General features: G+C 48.4%; 1 protein-coding gene across 2 annotated transcripts in view; it reads left to right on the top strand.

The window, feature by feature from the left end:
• Positions 1-15,883, top strand: part of bag4 (BCL2 associated athanogene 4) — a 32,762-nt gene extending 16,879 nt beyond the window's left edge. For both annotated transcript variants that reach the window (XM_085971225.1, XM_085971226.1), the window contains 3 exons: positions 6,387-6,701; positions 9,695-10,030; positions 11,823-15,883. In XM_085971225.1, coding sequence (XP_085827351.1) covers positions 6,387-6,701; positions 9,695-10,030; positions 11,823-12,323 — 1,152 coding nt within the window. In that variant the 3' untranslated portion in view covers positions 12,324-15,883. The remainder of the gene's footprint in view (positions 1-6,386; positions 6,702-9,694; positions 10,031-11,822) is intronic.
• The last annotated feature ends 531 nt before the right edge of the window (positions 15,884-16,414 follow it).

Genomic DNA, 16,414 nt, shown 5'->3' on the forward strand with positions numbered 1-16,414 from the left:
CTTAACCGGCAAAATTCAGGAGTAGGTTCAGGTAGGTTTTACTTCATATTAGTGGCCGTGTAACCGGGGTTCCTGGATCTGTGGCCGTGTAACCGGGGTTCCTGCACCTGTTGCCAAGCAAAAGGGACGCCTGGATCTGTGGCTGTGTACGGGGCTCTCGTACCTTAGTAATTATACCTCTCCGTAATCCAGACTTTTTGATCAACCGGCACCACGCCGGTCCCATCGGTGCCGGATAAAAAAGAGTTTCCTGTAAATGCAAGTGCTGTTGGGACAGCGTTGACCATAACTTCGTAGTGATGCTCCTTATATTTATGGCTGTTAGTCTCGAGGTTAGTAAGTGGTGTGCAGACTCTAAGAACGCAAAATAACTTGGCTAGATGTCATTCCTTGCCATGCTAACACATTGCTGTGAAATTGAGATTTAAATCGGGAGTTCGGACTCTTTAAAGATAATCAAGTGTGTCTTAAGATTGCATACTTACCATTTAAGTCAATTAGCGCAGCCTGCTATTTGTTCATTTTCTTTCTCTCACTCTGTCTCTATATCCCTCACTTTCTGGGGTAATTTTAAACAACCACCTCCCTCCCCCGCCCTCCCCCTTTGGGCAGGATCTGGTTGGATGCCCGTTTTACACACCACCTGATCGACTTCAATGTAGAGGACGGTCGGGCGGGGTGTAAAACTGGCCGCCTCCTTTCCTGCACAGCAGGTTAGATTAAAATTGCCTCCAGTCTCTTATAGAATGATACAGCACAGAAGGAGGCCATTCGGCCCATCGAGTCTGCGCCGGCTCTCTCGAAGACCAATTCAATTAGTCCCACTCCCCCGCTCTTGCCCCATATCCCTGCAATTTTTTCTCCTTCAAGTATTTATCCCATTCCCTTTTGAAGGCTACTATTGAATCTGTATCCACCGCCCTATCAGGCAGCGCATTCCAAATCCTAACCACTCGTTGTGTAAAGTTTCTCCTCCTGTCGCCTCTGGCTCTTTTGCCAATCACCTTCAATCTGTGTCCTCTGGTTATCGACCCTTCAGCCTTTGGAAACAGTTTCCCTTTATTTACTCTATCGAAACCCTTCATGATATTGAACACCTCTATCCAATCTCCTCTTAGACTTTTCTCTTCTCTGGAGAACAACCCCAGCTTCTCCAGTCTATCCACAGAACTGTAATCCTTCATCCCTGGAACCATTCCAGTAAATCTCTCCTGCACCCTCTCCAAAGCCTTCACGTCCTTCCTAAAGTGTGGTGCCCAGAATTGGACACAATACTCCAGCTGGGGCCGAACTACTCCCTCTCTCCGTCTCAGAATTTGTAATCAAATGTATGGTAGTAAAATACACTAATTTGCATTCCTTGCTCTAGCAAATGATGAGGTTATGATGTTTTTGCTTCAATACAAGTTCATTTCCAAAAAGATTCTTCATATCTAATGAGAGCATTCAAGCCTTCCTAAAAACCAATATTTCACATTATAACAAGGAGAGAGAGAGACACTAGTTCAGTTCCAGCTGCAGTATTGAGTCCAGTTCTGGGCACCACACTTCAGGAGGGACATGAAGGCTTTGGAGAGGGTGCAGAAGAGGTTTGCCAGAGTGGTTCCAGGGATGAGGGGCTCCAGTTCTGTGGAGAGACTGGAGAAGCTGGGCTTGTTCTCCTTGGAGCAGCGAAGGCTAGGAGATTTGACCGTAATTACAAACCCATCATTACACAGCTGAATCTCCAGTTAGGCATGTTGGTGAAAGCCTTTAATTAAGGTCACGGAAGAAACATTTTTGAGAGTAGAAGGGAAATCGTCCACTTATTTTGTTGGAAGATATTTGAAAATTGTGCTCGTAGTTTCTGAATATGAATCCAGCTAGCTTTTCAGTGTGTAGAGTTATGTTACGTCTATCAACACCATTTTCCCCCACCCATAGAACTGGCTAGTTAATTGTGGCTACGGCTGGATAGACAATGGAGAGTGTTCATATCATCTGGATGCCAACTTTGTGGTACAGGTAGAACATCCCGAATCCGGCAGCCTCGGGACCGAGGCCAAGCCGGTTTTTCCAGACTTTGGAACGTGTTTCTGATGTCCGAAGTCCGGAAACGCCCGAGCCCAGGTTGCGATATTTCTGGACTTCGGACATCAGAAACACGTTCCGAGTCCGGAAATGCCTGGGCCCAGGTTGCACTTTTGGTAAGCCTCCCTCTGGGTGTCCGGATTCCGGACCTCTGCCACCAATCGTCCCGGATTCCAGAACTCCGGATTTGGGATGCTCAACCTGTATTTCCATTCCCTTATTTTCTGGCTCAGTTTAGATCCCAGTGTGCTGTGCCCCCCAGGTCCCAGAAGGCTATGCCCCACCCTCTGGGCCCAGACATAAGGTCAGAAATGGGGATGTTCGCTGATGACTGCACAGTGTTCAGCGCCATTCGCAACTCCTCAGATAATGAAGCAGTCCATGCCCGCATGCAGCAAGACCTGGACGACGTTCAGGCTTGGGCTGATAATTGGCAGGTCATATTCGCGCCACACAAGTGCCAGGGAATGACTAAGTCCAACAAGCGAGAGTCTAACCACCTCCCCATGACATTCAACGACATTACCGTCGCCGAATCCCCTACCATCAACATCCTGGGGGTCACCATTGACCAGAAACTTAACTGGACCAGCCACATAAATACTGTGGCAACAAGAGCAGGTCAGAGGCTGGGTATTCTGCAGCGAGTGTCTCACCTCCTGACTCCCCAAAGCCTTACTACCATCTACAAGGCACAAGTAAGGAGTGTGATGGAATACTCTCCACTTGCCTGGATGAGTGCAGCGCCAACAACACTCAAGAAGCTCGACACCATCCAGGACAAAGCAGCCCGCTTGATTGGCACCCCCATCCACCACCTTAAACATTCACTCCCTCCACCACCGGCGTACCGTGGCTGCAGTGTGTACCATCTACAAGATGCACTGCAGCAACTCGCCAAGGCTTCTTCAGCAGCACCTCCCAAACCCGCGAACTCTTCCACCTAGAAGGACAAGGGCAGCAGGCGCATGGGAACACCACCACCTCCAAGTTCCCCTCCAAGTCACACACCATCCTGACTTAGAAGTATATCGCCGTTCCTTCGTCGTCGCTGGGTCAAAATCCTGGAACTCCCTCCCTAACAGCACTGTGGGAGTACCATCACCACACGGACTGCAGCGGTTCAAGAAGGTGGCTCACCACCACTTTCTGGAGGGCAATTAGGGAGGGGCAATAAATGCTGGCCTTGCCAGCGACGCCCACATCCCATAAACGAATAAAAAAAAAAAGACAAGGGATAGTGTGCAACACATGAAAACAGAGACGAGAAAGTACTGATGTTTTCTTGTTCCAACAGCTTCACTGTCGGAATTTGAATACCTTGTGGCATTGTATTGCTGAGGATTTGTTGTTTTGCATTTGTCTGCTTGGAAAATGATCACAAGATTGGCGCGGAGCCATCTTGGGCAGTGCTGATGTGCTGTTTGAAGAGTCTGGAATGTGAAGCAGATTATAGGGTGGAAACTTTGTGACAAGGATCTGCGATTGGGTTGAGCCCAGAGGAGACGGTGACTAACTTGACCTTTGCTGCAAGTCTGGCGTGCTACATTTTTCTCGCTGAATCGTTCGCCAGATTAAATTGACCGGCAGCCACGAATCAGTCCCTGTGACGTGACGCTGCTTGACGGTTGTCACCCGAAGTACCTTTCAACCTTATCATACTTGTATTAACAGCGCTGGTCTCATTGAAACACCTAACCTTTTGAGTTGTTATGTAGCCAAATGCACTGGGTGCTCTGCAGCAACGTGTCACAACCAGCCGTCTGACAAATTAATAATCAATTTGTATTTGATGCTGTTGTTTGGCCAGGTCACTCCCTGATCTGCATTGTAGCTTGGGATCTTTAAAAAGAAAGACTTGCATTTCTATAGCGCCTTTCACGACCACTGGACGTCCCAAAGCACTTTACAGCCAAGGAAGTACTTTTTGAAGTGTAGTCACTGTTGTAATGTAGGAAACGCGGCAGCCATTTTGCGCACAGCAAGCTCCCACAAACAGCAATGTGACAATGATCAGAGAATTTTTTTTTTAGTGATGTTGATTGAGGGATAAATATTGGCCAGGATGCCGGGAATAACTCCCCAGCTCTTCTTTGAAATAGTGCCATGGGATCTTTTATGTCCACCCGAGAGGGTAGAAGGGGGGCAGGGGAATGAGAGGCGATCTTATCGAAACATATAAGATTGTGAGGGGGCTTGATCGGGTGGATGCGATGAGGATGTTTCCACTGATGGGTGAGACTAGAACTAGGGGCCATAATCTTAGAATAAGGGGCTGCCCTTTCAAAACTGAGATGAGGAGAAACTTCTTCACTCGGTAGTAAATCTATGGAATTTGCTACCTCAGAGAGCTGTGGAAGCTGCGACATTAAATAAATTTAAAACGGAGATAGGCAGTTTCCTAGCTGATAAGGGAATTAGGGGTTACGGGGAGCGGGCAGGGAAGTGGACGTGAGTGTAGGTTCGGATCAGCCATAATCCTATTGAATGGCGGAGCAGGCCCGAGGGGCCGTGTGACCTACTCCTGCTCCTACTTCTTATGTTCTTATGCAAGGGGCCTCGGTTTAACGTCTCATCTGACAGGGCAGCGCTCCCTCAGTACTGCACTGGAGTGTCGGCCTGGATTTTTGTGCTCAAGTCTCTGGAGTGTGGGACGTGAACCCACAACCTTCTGACTCAGGCGAAGCTGAGCCACAGCTGACGCTTTATCATGCATCTCAACCACCGGAGCAAATGAGTGTGTGCTTGGTTTACATTCTAACCACTCCTGTTGCCCTTGCGTCAGCACTCTCTAAGCTGGAAGCTGCTGTTGACTCTCACATTAACCGTCATGCTCGCCACCAATTCCATCCCCTTCGCCCGCCACTGTCTCGGGCGGAACCAGACTGTTTGCAATCTCGGCGTCCTTCACGATCCCGAGCTGAGCTTCCGACTCCATATCCGCTCTGTCACAAAGACCGCCTCAGCCCACCTGCTGCTGAAACCCTCATCCATGCCTCCTATCCTCCACCCTCTAAACTTCAGCTCATCTAAAATCTGCAGCCCATATCCTATCCCCCACCAAGTCTCGCTCACCTATCGCCCCTGCCCTCGCTGACCTACATTGGCTCCCAGTCCCCCAACACCTCAAATTTAAAGTTCTCATCTTCGTGTTTAAACCTTTTCTTAGCCTTGCCCCTCCCGATCCCTGTAACCTTCACCGCTCCCCCTCTTTCCCTCCACCCCCCCCCCCCCCCCCCCAATCTCTCTGTTCATCTGACTCTGGCCATTTATGCAGCTCCCCTGTGCTTCCAGCCATCTATACCCCATGTTCTGGAATTCCTTTCCTAAACCCTTCCATGCCTCTACTTCCCTCTCTGGCTTTAAGGCCCCCCCTTCAAACACTCCTCTTTGACCACTGTCTCTGCATCCATTTTTTATCAGATTACACCGCCATGAAGTGCTTTGGTACGTTTTTCTACGTTAACAGTGATTGTATAAATGCGAGTTGTTTTGTACTTCTGGGACTCCACTGTTGAACACTTTAGCAAATCATCTGCCTTGGCCTTGGCCAACCACCCTTTGGCATGGTCTGGCACCATGCATCTCTTAAACAAGTTAACCACCCTCCCTCCAAAGCTAGGCTCACGACTAGTTGTCCCTCCTAATAGCTCTGTCTGTGCTGCTGGCGATGGCTCAGCCTCCCAATTCATTTTCCATTAACTCGTTGCTTCCCCAGGACACTCTCGCCCTCCCGCTCTGTCCCTGTCTAGCATCCCTCCTCACACGCCCAGTGCTCCCTCTGCTCCAATACTGCAGGGACACTTGTTCATCCACCACAGTCTGCCTTTCTGCCTCCCTCCCCGCTTTCAGAAACCAGCACAAAAACCTTCCTCTTTGACCGTGCCTTCAGTTCCCTGCCACGCTCGTTGCCCGCCCTATCCCAGCTCTCTCGACGTCTTCCTGCCTGTGAGGTGAGGAGTGATGTCTAAACGCAGCTTGCTGCTGCTGTGATAACAGGCTCTGCTCCAGTGACCTCACAAACGACGATGCTTGTCTGTTGTAAGCTGCTGTTGGTCATGTCACTAAGCTGGAACTCAACAAGGTCATGACAGAGGGAGTTCAACGAAAAAGACCGGTTCTGACCCCGCATGAGGCCAAGAGCTTTAAAGCGTAAAATGTGGTAACTGCGGATGGTTATTTCCCTTTTTTAACTTCCAGAAATATATTCTTCTGCATTGAAACAATTCTGTGTGATAACTAATTGTACATCCCCCCTCAGTGAATGTGTTGCTCCTCTGGTGAGTGTATAATCTGTGTGGCCTTGTTTGTTTCAGGGTTTAGTCAATGGTGTGTTTTCTGCTGGGCGGGGTTCGTCGCCGGGATCGCTCCAAGGGAACTCGTGGTATACTCAAGGCGCGAGTGAAAACATACCGAGTGAAAGCATACCGGGCGAAAACTACCACCAGCATCCCCAGCACCAGCAGCAGCAACCGTCCCCTCACCCCACTCAGCAAGCAGGACTGCCGAGGCCCCCAGCCAACGGGCATGTTTCCCCTGCACAATGGGCTCAGACCGGGCAGCCCTCCCAGGGACTGCCATCGAGGGCACAGACGCCAGCGCACCAAGTGTATCCAGCTCCAGGGCAACGGGTAAGTGTTGGGGGGGGGGGGGGTGGGAATTGAGGATGTCGGCAATACGATCCATGGACGTGTCTTTTTTTATATAAAAAAAAAAAAAAAAAATTTAAATCAGCACCCTATAATGGGAGCAGCTGAAAAGATTAGGGCCCAGAAATCGGGTCGGAGGCTTCCCGCCGGTGCAAGCCCCCGACCTGCACTTACCTTGCGCGCTGGCCGTTGAGCTGTGGGCCCGCGTGGGATTCCGATCCTGGGCCTGCTCCAACTGCCGGCGCGCAGTGCTTGCGTATCCCAGGGGCGCAGTTAGTTCAAAGCGTCCCATAGGATCACGTGGGCCATGGAGAGCCAATCGGAGCAGGGAATGCTTCATTCATAAGTTTGACAGGAAGGGCTGTCAAACTTAGAAATACTACGAGCCCCAAAACATCACTAAATCTTCAAATAATTTTTTTTTAAACCATCACATTTTTTAAATAAACTATAAATTACACGAAATAACTATTTTAAACAATTTAAATTTTTGAAAAAAATAATTTTATTTTCTAACGGGGCTAAAAATAAACTTACCTTTCTTTAAAGTATTTAAAAATAATAAACCTGTGGGGAAAAATGTTTTAATTTTAATTAATTAACCACTTACCTTGTAAAAAGCAGGCCGTGCGACTGCTTTTTAAACGTGTAAATTCTGGAGACTTACCCTCCCGGGAAAACCTGCAGAAAAAACGTAAGTTCGATGCGCACGCGCTGCCTCTCCTGCGCACGTGTTCGGCCTCTGAACCCCTTCGTTCAGGGGTACGGAAGAGCCGGTTTCTCGCGCATGCGCAGTGCATGCAGGAAACAGGCACTTTCGTTGGGCCTACGGGTGAGTACCCCGTGCGTACTCACCCATGGGGACCCGAATTTCTGGGCCTAGATTATTGGGCGGTAATGCACTGCAACGTAAAGCGCGAGGCTCATGAGTCTTTTTAATTCATTCTTTTATGCAAGTAGCGCACCGTAAAAATATTTGGAAATGGGATTCTTCACCCTCGGCTGCCCTTGTGGAGGATTCAACAAGAACTCTGAAATCTGCAGCGTGGACGGCAATGTTCCCTTTAACCTGCATCGCCACGCAGTGCTCTGCAGGTCCCGCGCAGACAGCCAGCCAGCTTTTAAATTGAGAAACCGCCCGTACGCGGAATTTTCACTGGCCCGCGCAGCCCCCCCCCCCAAAACAATTAGAGGGAGCATTGGTGGACCAGTGTCACCAGCTGGTCCTTGTGATGCACCCCCGACTAATGGACACATTGATGCTTTTTCAGTCACAGGCCCTCGCTGTCCAAAAAGGTATTCCGTGGCTTCTAAAGACCGCACAGGAATATGCCCAACGTGGTGGCTTGATTTGCCAAGTTATTGTCAACAGAATAGTTTCCAACAGTGTGGACCTGGATTAAAAAATATTAGTGTCTGCATTTTGAGAGTGATCGTATAGTGAAATTAAAAGTGAGCTTCTCTGGCCTTTCGCTGCCAGTAAATCTGGGGTTGGGTTGGAGCTGGGACAGCTGCACTCTGCCAAGTTGTTACCCCTGGTTAGGTAACTCGTGCCAAGCCTTCTTTGAAATTAGATGGTGTATCTTCTGTTGTCTACTTGTTGTAACATAAACATAGAAGATAGGAGCAGGAGTAGGCCATTCAGCCCCTCGAGCCTGCTCCGCCATTCAATGAGATCATGGCTGATCATCCAAATTCAGTACCCTGTCCCTGCCTTCTCTCCATATCCCTTGATTCCCTTTAGCCTTAAGAAATATATGTAACTCCTTCTTGAATATATTTAATGAATTGGCCTCCACTGCCTTCTGTGGTAGAGAATTCCACAGGTTCACCACTCTCTGGGTGAAGAAATTCCTCCTCATCTCTGTCCTAAATGGCTTACCCCTTATCCTTAGACTGTGACCCCTGGTTCTGGACTCCCCGGCCATCGGGAACATCCTTCCTGCATCTAGTCTGTCTAGTCCTGTAAGTTTCAATGAGATCCCCTCTCATTCTTCTAAACTCCAGCGAGTATAAGCCCAATCGACCCAATCTCTCCTCATACGTCATTCCTGCCATCCCAGGTATCAGTCTGGTGAATCTTAACTGCACTCCCTCCATGGCAAGAACATCCTTCCTCAGATAAGGTGACCAAAACTGCACACAATACTCAAGATGTGGTGTCACCAAGGCCCTGTACAGCTGCAGCAAGACATCCTTGTTCCTGTACTCAAACCCTCTTGCTATGAAGGCCAACATACCATTTGCCGCCTTAACCGCCTGCTGCACCTGTGGGTCTTAATTGAGGTTGGAGGGAGAAATGGGGCTGTGCCGATGGAAATAAATGAGCATTGCTCTCTTTAAAGTTTGCTGCGATGCACGTCGACAGGCGTGGCCAGCCACTACTTCCCTCCCGTGTCCGTGAGTGTTGGCAGGCTGCTCAACCAAAGAGGGCATGAGAGCCAAACCCAATCCTCTCTCCCACTGCGGATGCTGGAAATCTGAAATAAAAACAGAAAACGCAAGAGATACTCAGCCGGTCAGGCAGCATCTGTGGAGAGAGAAACAGAGTTAACGTTTCAGGTCGAGGACCTTTCAGCATTTTCTGTTTTTATTCCAATTCTCTCTCCATGTGACGTCCACAGCATGGCAATTATATGGTTTTCACTTGATTTTTTCCCCAACGCTACTGGGGTTGATTGTTGCACCTCTACTGCTGCCTCGGATCAGCCAGCTGGTTACAGACTGGGTATGTAATCTGGCACCCTCTGATCTGTCTAGCCTAGTGCACCAGGCGTTCCCTTTCCCCACTAGTCCACTCATTTTATAAAAAAATAAATAAATAAATAAATTCTTGCTTGGGCTGCAGTATGTAATGCTAACACGTGATAAAATTCTTTCAGAATATCAGCTATTTGGTTTATTTGTGTTGGTAAGCCTCTTCTGCAAACTTGCCTTCAGCTAACACGTTCTGCATTTTGTTTCGCACTGAACAGGAGATGTACGACCAACAGCCACCGTACCCAATGACAGCCTCACAATACCACTTTGTAAACCAGGGTCCTGCCTCCCAACAGTCCATGTATCCTCCCCAACATCAGCCGGCGCCTGGCCCACAATCCCAGCCCTGGTCGCCCTCGACACAAGCATCCTCTCTGCCACCAGCAGGACTGCCATCCCACGACCCCTGGGCCCAGACACGAGCGGCAGGAGTACCATCGTCTGCAGAGCAGTTCAGTCATGCAATGCCACCTTTTGGGGGCAACGTTGTTTCGGGACCAGCACCAGGGTGGCAGAGGCTTGATCCGTCGCCATCCATGTATGAACAGAAAGTAAGTAAAGTCCATACACAGCCCGTGCACAGTAAGAACGTTGTGCTGTAAATGAAGCCTTGGGGAGCTTGCCCTGTCCCCATTAGAAGTCATGATGTGGAGATGCCGGTGTTGGACTGGGGTGGACAAATGTGAGTAGTCACACAACACTAGGTTATAGTCCAACAGCTTTATTTGAAATCACTAGCTTTCGGAGCGCTGCTCCTTCGTCAGGTGAAGTGAAGGGATGCATATAGGCAAAGCATATATAGTCAGAGAACACTGCCAGATGATTACAGGTAATCTTTCTAACTGCCCTTTATCACACCTCGGCAGAGAGATAATCACAGCAATCCAAGGTGTGAATGGTGTCCAAACAGGTCAGTCAGGAAAACATTACATCAAAACATTACATTTTCCTGGCTGACCTGTTTGGACACCATTCACACCTTTGATTGCTGTGATTATCTCTCTGCCGAGGTGTGATAAAGGGCAGTTAGAAAGATTACCTGTAATCATCTGGCAGTGTTCTCTGACTATATATGCTGTGCCTATATGCATCCCTTCACTTCACCTGACGAAGGCGCAGCGCTCCGAAAGCTTGTGATTTCAAATAAAGCTGTTGGCCCATTAGAAGTGGTTGAGGAAAATAACTCATTGTGGGTTTGTCTCTTTGAAGTTTGGCAATTCAAGAACAGGACAACAAACTTGAAGTTTCCAAGAGTCAGACCCTGTTTGAAAATTCATCTTGCACTCCGATGTGGTGGGGCTTTTCCAGTGCATACTAGTCTCCTTGTTTTCCTTTCACAACGAGGGAGCAGGTCGTGAGTGTTTCCTCCTGTATGTGGTAGGGGAGAGCAGCAGGTAAACTGGAGAGGGATTTGCTGCAAGTCCATTCCCATTGTCAGCTGGAGGAAGCCGAGAAAGATATGTACATCACTGAACTCCATTGAGAACCTGTTTTGAGATGTTCCCTTATCAGTTTTACGCATATGGGGTGGGTGGGTGTGTTGGGTGTGTTTTTCCCCTTTTTTTAATACTTATTCTCTGGTGTGACCATAGAATGGTGCCTTGTTCTAAATTCCTTCTCCCATTTTGCTCTGTCACAGGTTTTGGGCTCTGCATTGCCATCCCTTGAATCCCCCATTAAATAGTGAATAGAGTCTGCACAAGATCTCTGCCATTTTATGGTGCAGTTTTTAGGTTTTTTTCTTGGGTGTGGTCCAGTGGTAATCTGTGAATAAGGCAGTTTTCACACAACAGTTGGAATTCTGTAGTACAGGAAAGTCTCTTTTTAACCGGCACCAAAAATATCCGGAAATCTCTCTTAACCGGCAAAATTAAGGAGTAGGTTCAGGTAAGTTTTACTATATATTGGTGGCTGTGTAACCGGGGTTCCAGGATCTGTGGCCGTGTAACCGGGGTTCCTGGATCTGTAGCCGTGTAACCGGGACTCCTGCACAAGTGCCGTGTAACCGGGGCTCTCGTACCTTGGTAAGTATACCTCTCTGTAATCCAGACTTTCTGATCAAAAGTGCCGGTAAAATAAGTGTTTCCTGTACCATGCCCAGAATACAGGTGAAGTTCCTCTAATCCCATGCAATAAAAACAGAATTTGACCTCTTCAGTCACTATTAACCAATGGCCCTTACTATTAATAGTTACAGAATGCAATCACCAAAGCATCAGTTAAAAATAACATCGCAATCCCATTTAATAAGCTGAATTGGATTTATTCAGTCACTGGGAATCAATGGACTGTCTCTTTAAATGATCCTTGCTGTTTTCTAAGTCTTGTCTGTCTGTCTTCCAGGATCTTCCGTATTCCTTGAATCACCAGGACCTCCGACCTCGCCTGAGCAACACTAACTTCCCAGGGAACGACCAGCAGCCCACAGGCTACATCCCAGCCCCAGCCCCAGACCAGCTGCCAAACGCCTCCCACGGCCAAAGGATGGAGTACAGCGCCCCGCCCACCGTGTACAAGATCCGCGCAGAGCACAAGAGTGCCAGAGAGAAACCGGCCGCTCCGACGGATAACGGGATGGAGCAGACTGAAATTCCCGCCCACCCAGGCCACGTTAAAGTGGAGCAAGTCCTGAGCAACGTGCAGCAGTTGGAGGCCGAGGTGAATCAGTTTGATGGGAAGCGAGGAGACAAGACATACCGGTTACTGGAGGAACTTCTGACCAAGCAGCTCCTGGAAGTGGACTCGGTGGAGACCAACGGTCAGGAACACATTCGGCAGGTTCGGAAAGAGGCCGTCCACAAGATTCAGGGCGTGCTGGACAAACTGGAGAGGATCACTGGGTAGAAGCCGCAGGCAGAGAGCGGATAGTTCGCCAGTCCCTGTCGGGAATAAAAACATTTCAAGTAACGTTAACAGCACTGTTGATTCACCAGAGGAACTGGATTGACAGACCAGGGCAGTGAGTCCCCTGTTACAAGTTATACCCTGACACTACTGTGTAGAAATCGTACGTAGTACAGACTAGGCTGTGGTTTGCTGGTACACTGGATGCAAACTCAGTGTGCTTAAAAGTAAACCTGTACGTCAGGACCAAACCATCCAAGTGAGGAATGTCAATTTTAGTAGGGAGTAGGTGAGCATTGTAACAAAACATGACCAATTTCATGACTTCCCCTTTAAGGCAAATCTGTACATCTTTGTATCAACAGCAGACTGATTAAAGCCTTCATTGCCTCCACCATTTAAAATGATATGATAATTTCACCATGCTGTGGCTAAAGCCGGGGAGGGAATGCTCGAGGTGATCAACTCCCGTTCTGAAAGGGGATGGTGAAAAGCAAGCAAATGGCTCTTTCTTCAGGCTGCTCTGAGATGTGTTGTCATGCTCTTGGAGACCTAATGGGTTTTTAAATCTTGGTGTGTCAGTAACGTACCCGGTATGAAGGCAGTGCCATTGACATCACTGAACACAAGCCATGTTAATTTTACAGATAAGTGGCACGGCAATGGAGTCTGGATGTATTTGTGCTTAAGAAAATTCCCAATGGACTGATTCTGACCACTTCCAGTTCTCCCCCCCCCCCCCCCAACCCCTGGCCCAAGTCCTGATAGGAGCCGAAGACTGCTTTGGAAAATTAAGTTACCAGTTTACGAGGATTCGTCACTAACGTAAGCAAAAAGCGAAACCCCCGCAAGTGCGGAAAATCTGAAACAAAGACCGCAAATGCTGGAAACGCAGCAGGTCAGTCCGCAGCTGTCGAGAGCAGGCCCGTTGACGTCCAAGCCAATGGCGCTTCATTAGACGAGGTTGTGCTGATGGGCTGCGGCCTGAAGCGTTAACCTGCCTGTGTGTTCTCTCTCCCCACGTGTGCCGACTGATCTGCGTGGCCACAGCACTTTTTTTTTGTTTTGACACGATTCCTGATCTTTGATTGATTGAAGTTGGGAGTAAATAAATAATCAGCGGTGTGAACTGTTGTGCAAATGATCCGGGTTAGGAGGGATGTCCCAGCACCAGGAGAATAATACGAGATGTCTGCTTGTTGTAAGTGAAGCTGGTCGGTGTTCAGTGGTGACTTGCATTCCCCTCCTTGCGTTGACTGAATACAGCGAGTGTCAGATTGTCACGGGTAGAGATTAGACCACCTCCAGCTCACTCTGCTGGCCAGTGGCTCCGAAGCTCTGGTTTCACATTTATTGTAAGGATGTACTTCAGACGTGGGATAGTGAAGTAACGTTCTTTTTAAATATCAAAAAAAAAGAGCAGTAATTATTAGTGCTGTTCTACTGTTGCCTTGGTAGTTTTTGCCCCTGGCCTCTTTCTCCCGAGTTGATGCATGGATTTGTAGAGAGGCAGCAGGCGCCACGTGGGGAATGTGCATGCTGGACAAGCCAGATTGGGCACTTTTCATCTTGATGATTGCATGATTAGTGTTGTGACACTTGCTGTGATGGGACCGTCACCATCCGAAGGGGGGTGCTTTTTGGTGGGGGCGGGTGGAGAACGAGTGGTTATGGATCGCCCGTATTCCATTGACTTCAATGGAGAGGATAATGGGGCGAGGTGTTTTAACGGCCACCCAAACCATAACTTGCCATTTTCTGCCCCCCACTAAAGTTTAAATAACCCCCAAGATGTGGTAACTTGCCACCAGAGGGGAGCAAACCAGCTACTGCACCCTCGTTGAAAACCCATCTCTTGTTTTCTCCATTCAGTTGCCCTTTCCCACCCCTCTATTGGGCGGGGGAACCCTGCCCCCCCTATTGGGCGGGGGAACCCTGCCCGCCCCCTCCATCGGCCAGCAGTATCTACAGCACCTCTTGCTGCGCAGGCCTAGGATTGTATTCATACTGTCTGCCCCACACAGCTTCGGAGAGCACCAAGGCTGGACTTGGTAACGAGAATGCTGCAAGGTTGATTACACTTGGGAGAGGGAGCCTTTACATTGTAAATGTACCATCCCCCATCATACAACACAGCAGCTCTCCGCTGTGGCCTTTCCTTGTGTCTGGCTCCCCGACCAATCAATTGGTGCTCACCGCATCAACGCTCAATGTTTGTGGGCAAGGGAAGGAGAGCATGCAAGCTGGCGAACCTTTTCCTGAACACTTTTACTTTGTATTCAGATCTCTCCATTGTAAGAGTCTCTAAACTGCTGGGTTGAGGAAGTGCTGTGCCAGTTTTACAAGAGCATGCTCCTTGTGAAGACGCGGAGAAACCCAGCCCCAGGTGGCTGTTGAGCACGTGCGGAGTATGCAGAATGGGCAGAAACTAAGCGCAAATGGAAAGCCTACTCTCTAGCAAGCAGATGGACCAAGTGTAGAGCCACAGAATATTCTGAAACCTGGTTCCTCCTACCCCCAACTGAAAGAAGTCGAGCATAATGGAAAATCTGAAGGCTGGCCAGAGTTCGCATGCCTGATTTCCGTACAAGTTGATAGACCCTGTTTAACAGATGATTGCTTATCTGGCCCGCTGCCGTAATGTGGTGGCCTTCGGTACAGGTGTTTTCGTCCAGAGTATATTTAGCTTTCGCAGCTATCTCCTGCATAAATTCTCTTCATGCTCTTTATCCTTTCAACCCTGCTCCTTTCTCCTCAATTGCCTGTGTAGCAAGCCTTCCTACTGTGATGGTTATAATCCAATAATATGTATAAAGTTGCAGGACCCACCAACATACGCTTGTGAAAATGACTGTGTTCGGTTGCTTAGGAATGGGTGATTGTTCGTACTAGTTGTGGGGTAGTGGTGAAATATCTCTCGTCCTTCTGGTACACCAGGCTATATGCGGTTTTATATATAAATAGCTATATTCTATATGCATGCTGGAACATTTTATATTTTGTTAACACTTTGAAGAACAAAGTTTAATTGGAACACAGAAGCATGGGGTTCAACAATATGAATACATATATATTATATATACACACACACACACACACACACACACACACACAATCTCGGAGCAGCGCCACAGACATTGACTCATTCCAGGATCCTGAGTTTAAGTATCTGTGCTCCCAGAGTGCAGCCAGATCCACAAGGGTCCTTTTGATTACTTATTTTCCTTCTAATTTTATTGTGTAACAATCTCAGGTATTTTCCAGTTCTTCAGTCACCGAATTGCAGAATTTAAAACAAAAAGGTAGTGGGACTCGCTTGTTTCAAAAGAGGTGAGAAAATGTTTCTAAAAATTAATTTTTTGATGAGAAAAATTATATCTTTGATATTAAAAAGCAGCATTGCTTCTTTGTGGGGTTGGCCAAGCTGTCTGTTAATGGTAGATTGCGTGCTGCTGTTCATTATTGTCGCAATGTGCACTGATGTACAAGTATTGAAGTGTGGTTGTCTTCCTCTCCTTAACTTGCACTGATTTGTGCAATAAACGTCTGCTTGTGTTTCATTCTGCCGTGTAAAATTATTTTTGCCTTCAGTCACGTCACAATACGGCGCCTTTCACGGAGAAACATCTGCAGAGGTGCGAGGGGGAAAAATCCCAGGCCGAGCCCAATGAGGAGACATTGAGGGGGTGGGGGCGACGAAAAGATTCGCCGGAGGTGTGTTTTAAGGAGAGTTGTAGGAGCCGGAGGGGGGGTTCAGGGAAGGAATTTCTGAGCAAGGGGGTTAGGCAGCTGAAGGCACGGCTGCCGATGTTGGGGCGAAGGGAAGGGGGAAATACATGGCTGGAGTCGGGAAGGGAGGGTTGTAGGGCTGGTGGCGGTTACAGAGATGGGGAGCAGCAAGGCTATGGAGGAGAGAATTTTAAACAGGAGGATGCGGATTTTAAATCTGAGGCATTGCGGGCTGAGGTGCGGGGGTGAGCAGGACTTGGGTGCAGGAAATGGTTGTGGACAAGAGAGTTTTGGATGAACTGAGAGTTTGGAGGGAGGAGGTTAGGTGAATATCCGGAAAGGATTGGATCTGGCTCATCTCA

This window comes from Somniosus microcephalus, chromosome 30, assembly GCF_052327205.1.
Source record: "Somniosus microcephalus isolate GS21.2 chromosome 30, FLI_Smic_1.0, whole genome shotgun sequence".
Classification (NCBI taxonomy): domain Eukaryota; kingdom Metazoa; phylum Chordata; class Chondrichthyes; order Squaliformes; family Somniosidae; genus Somniosus; species Somniosus microcephalus.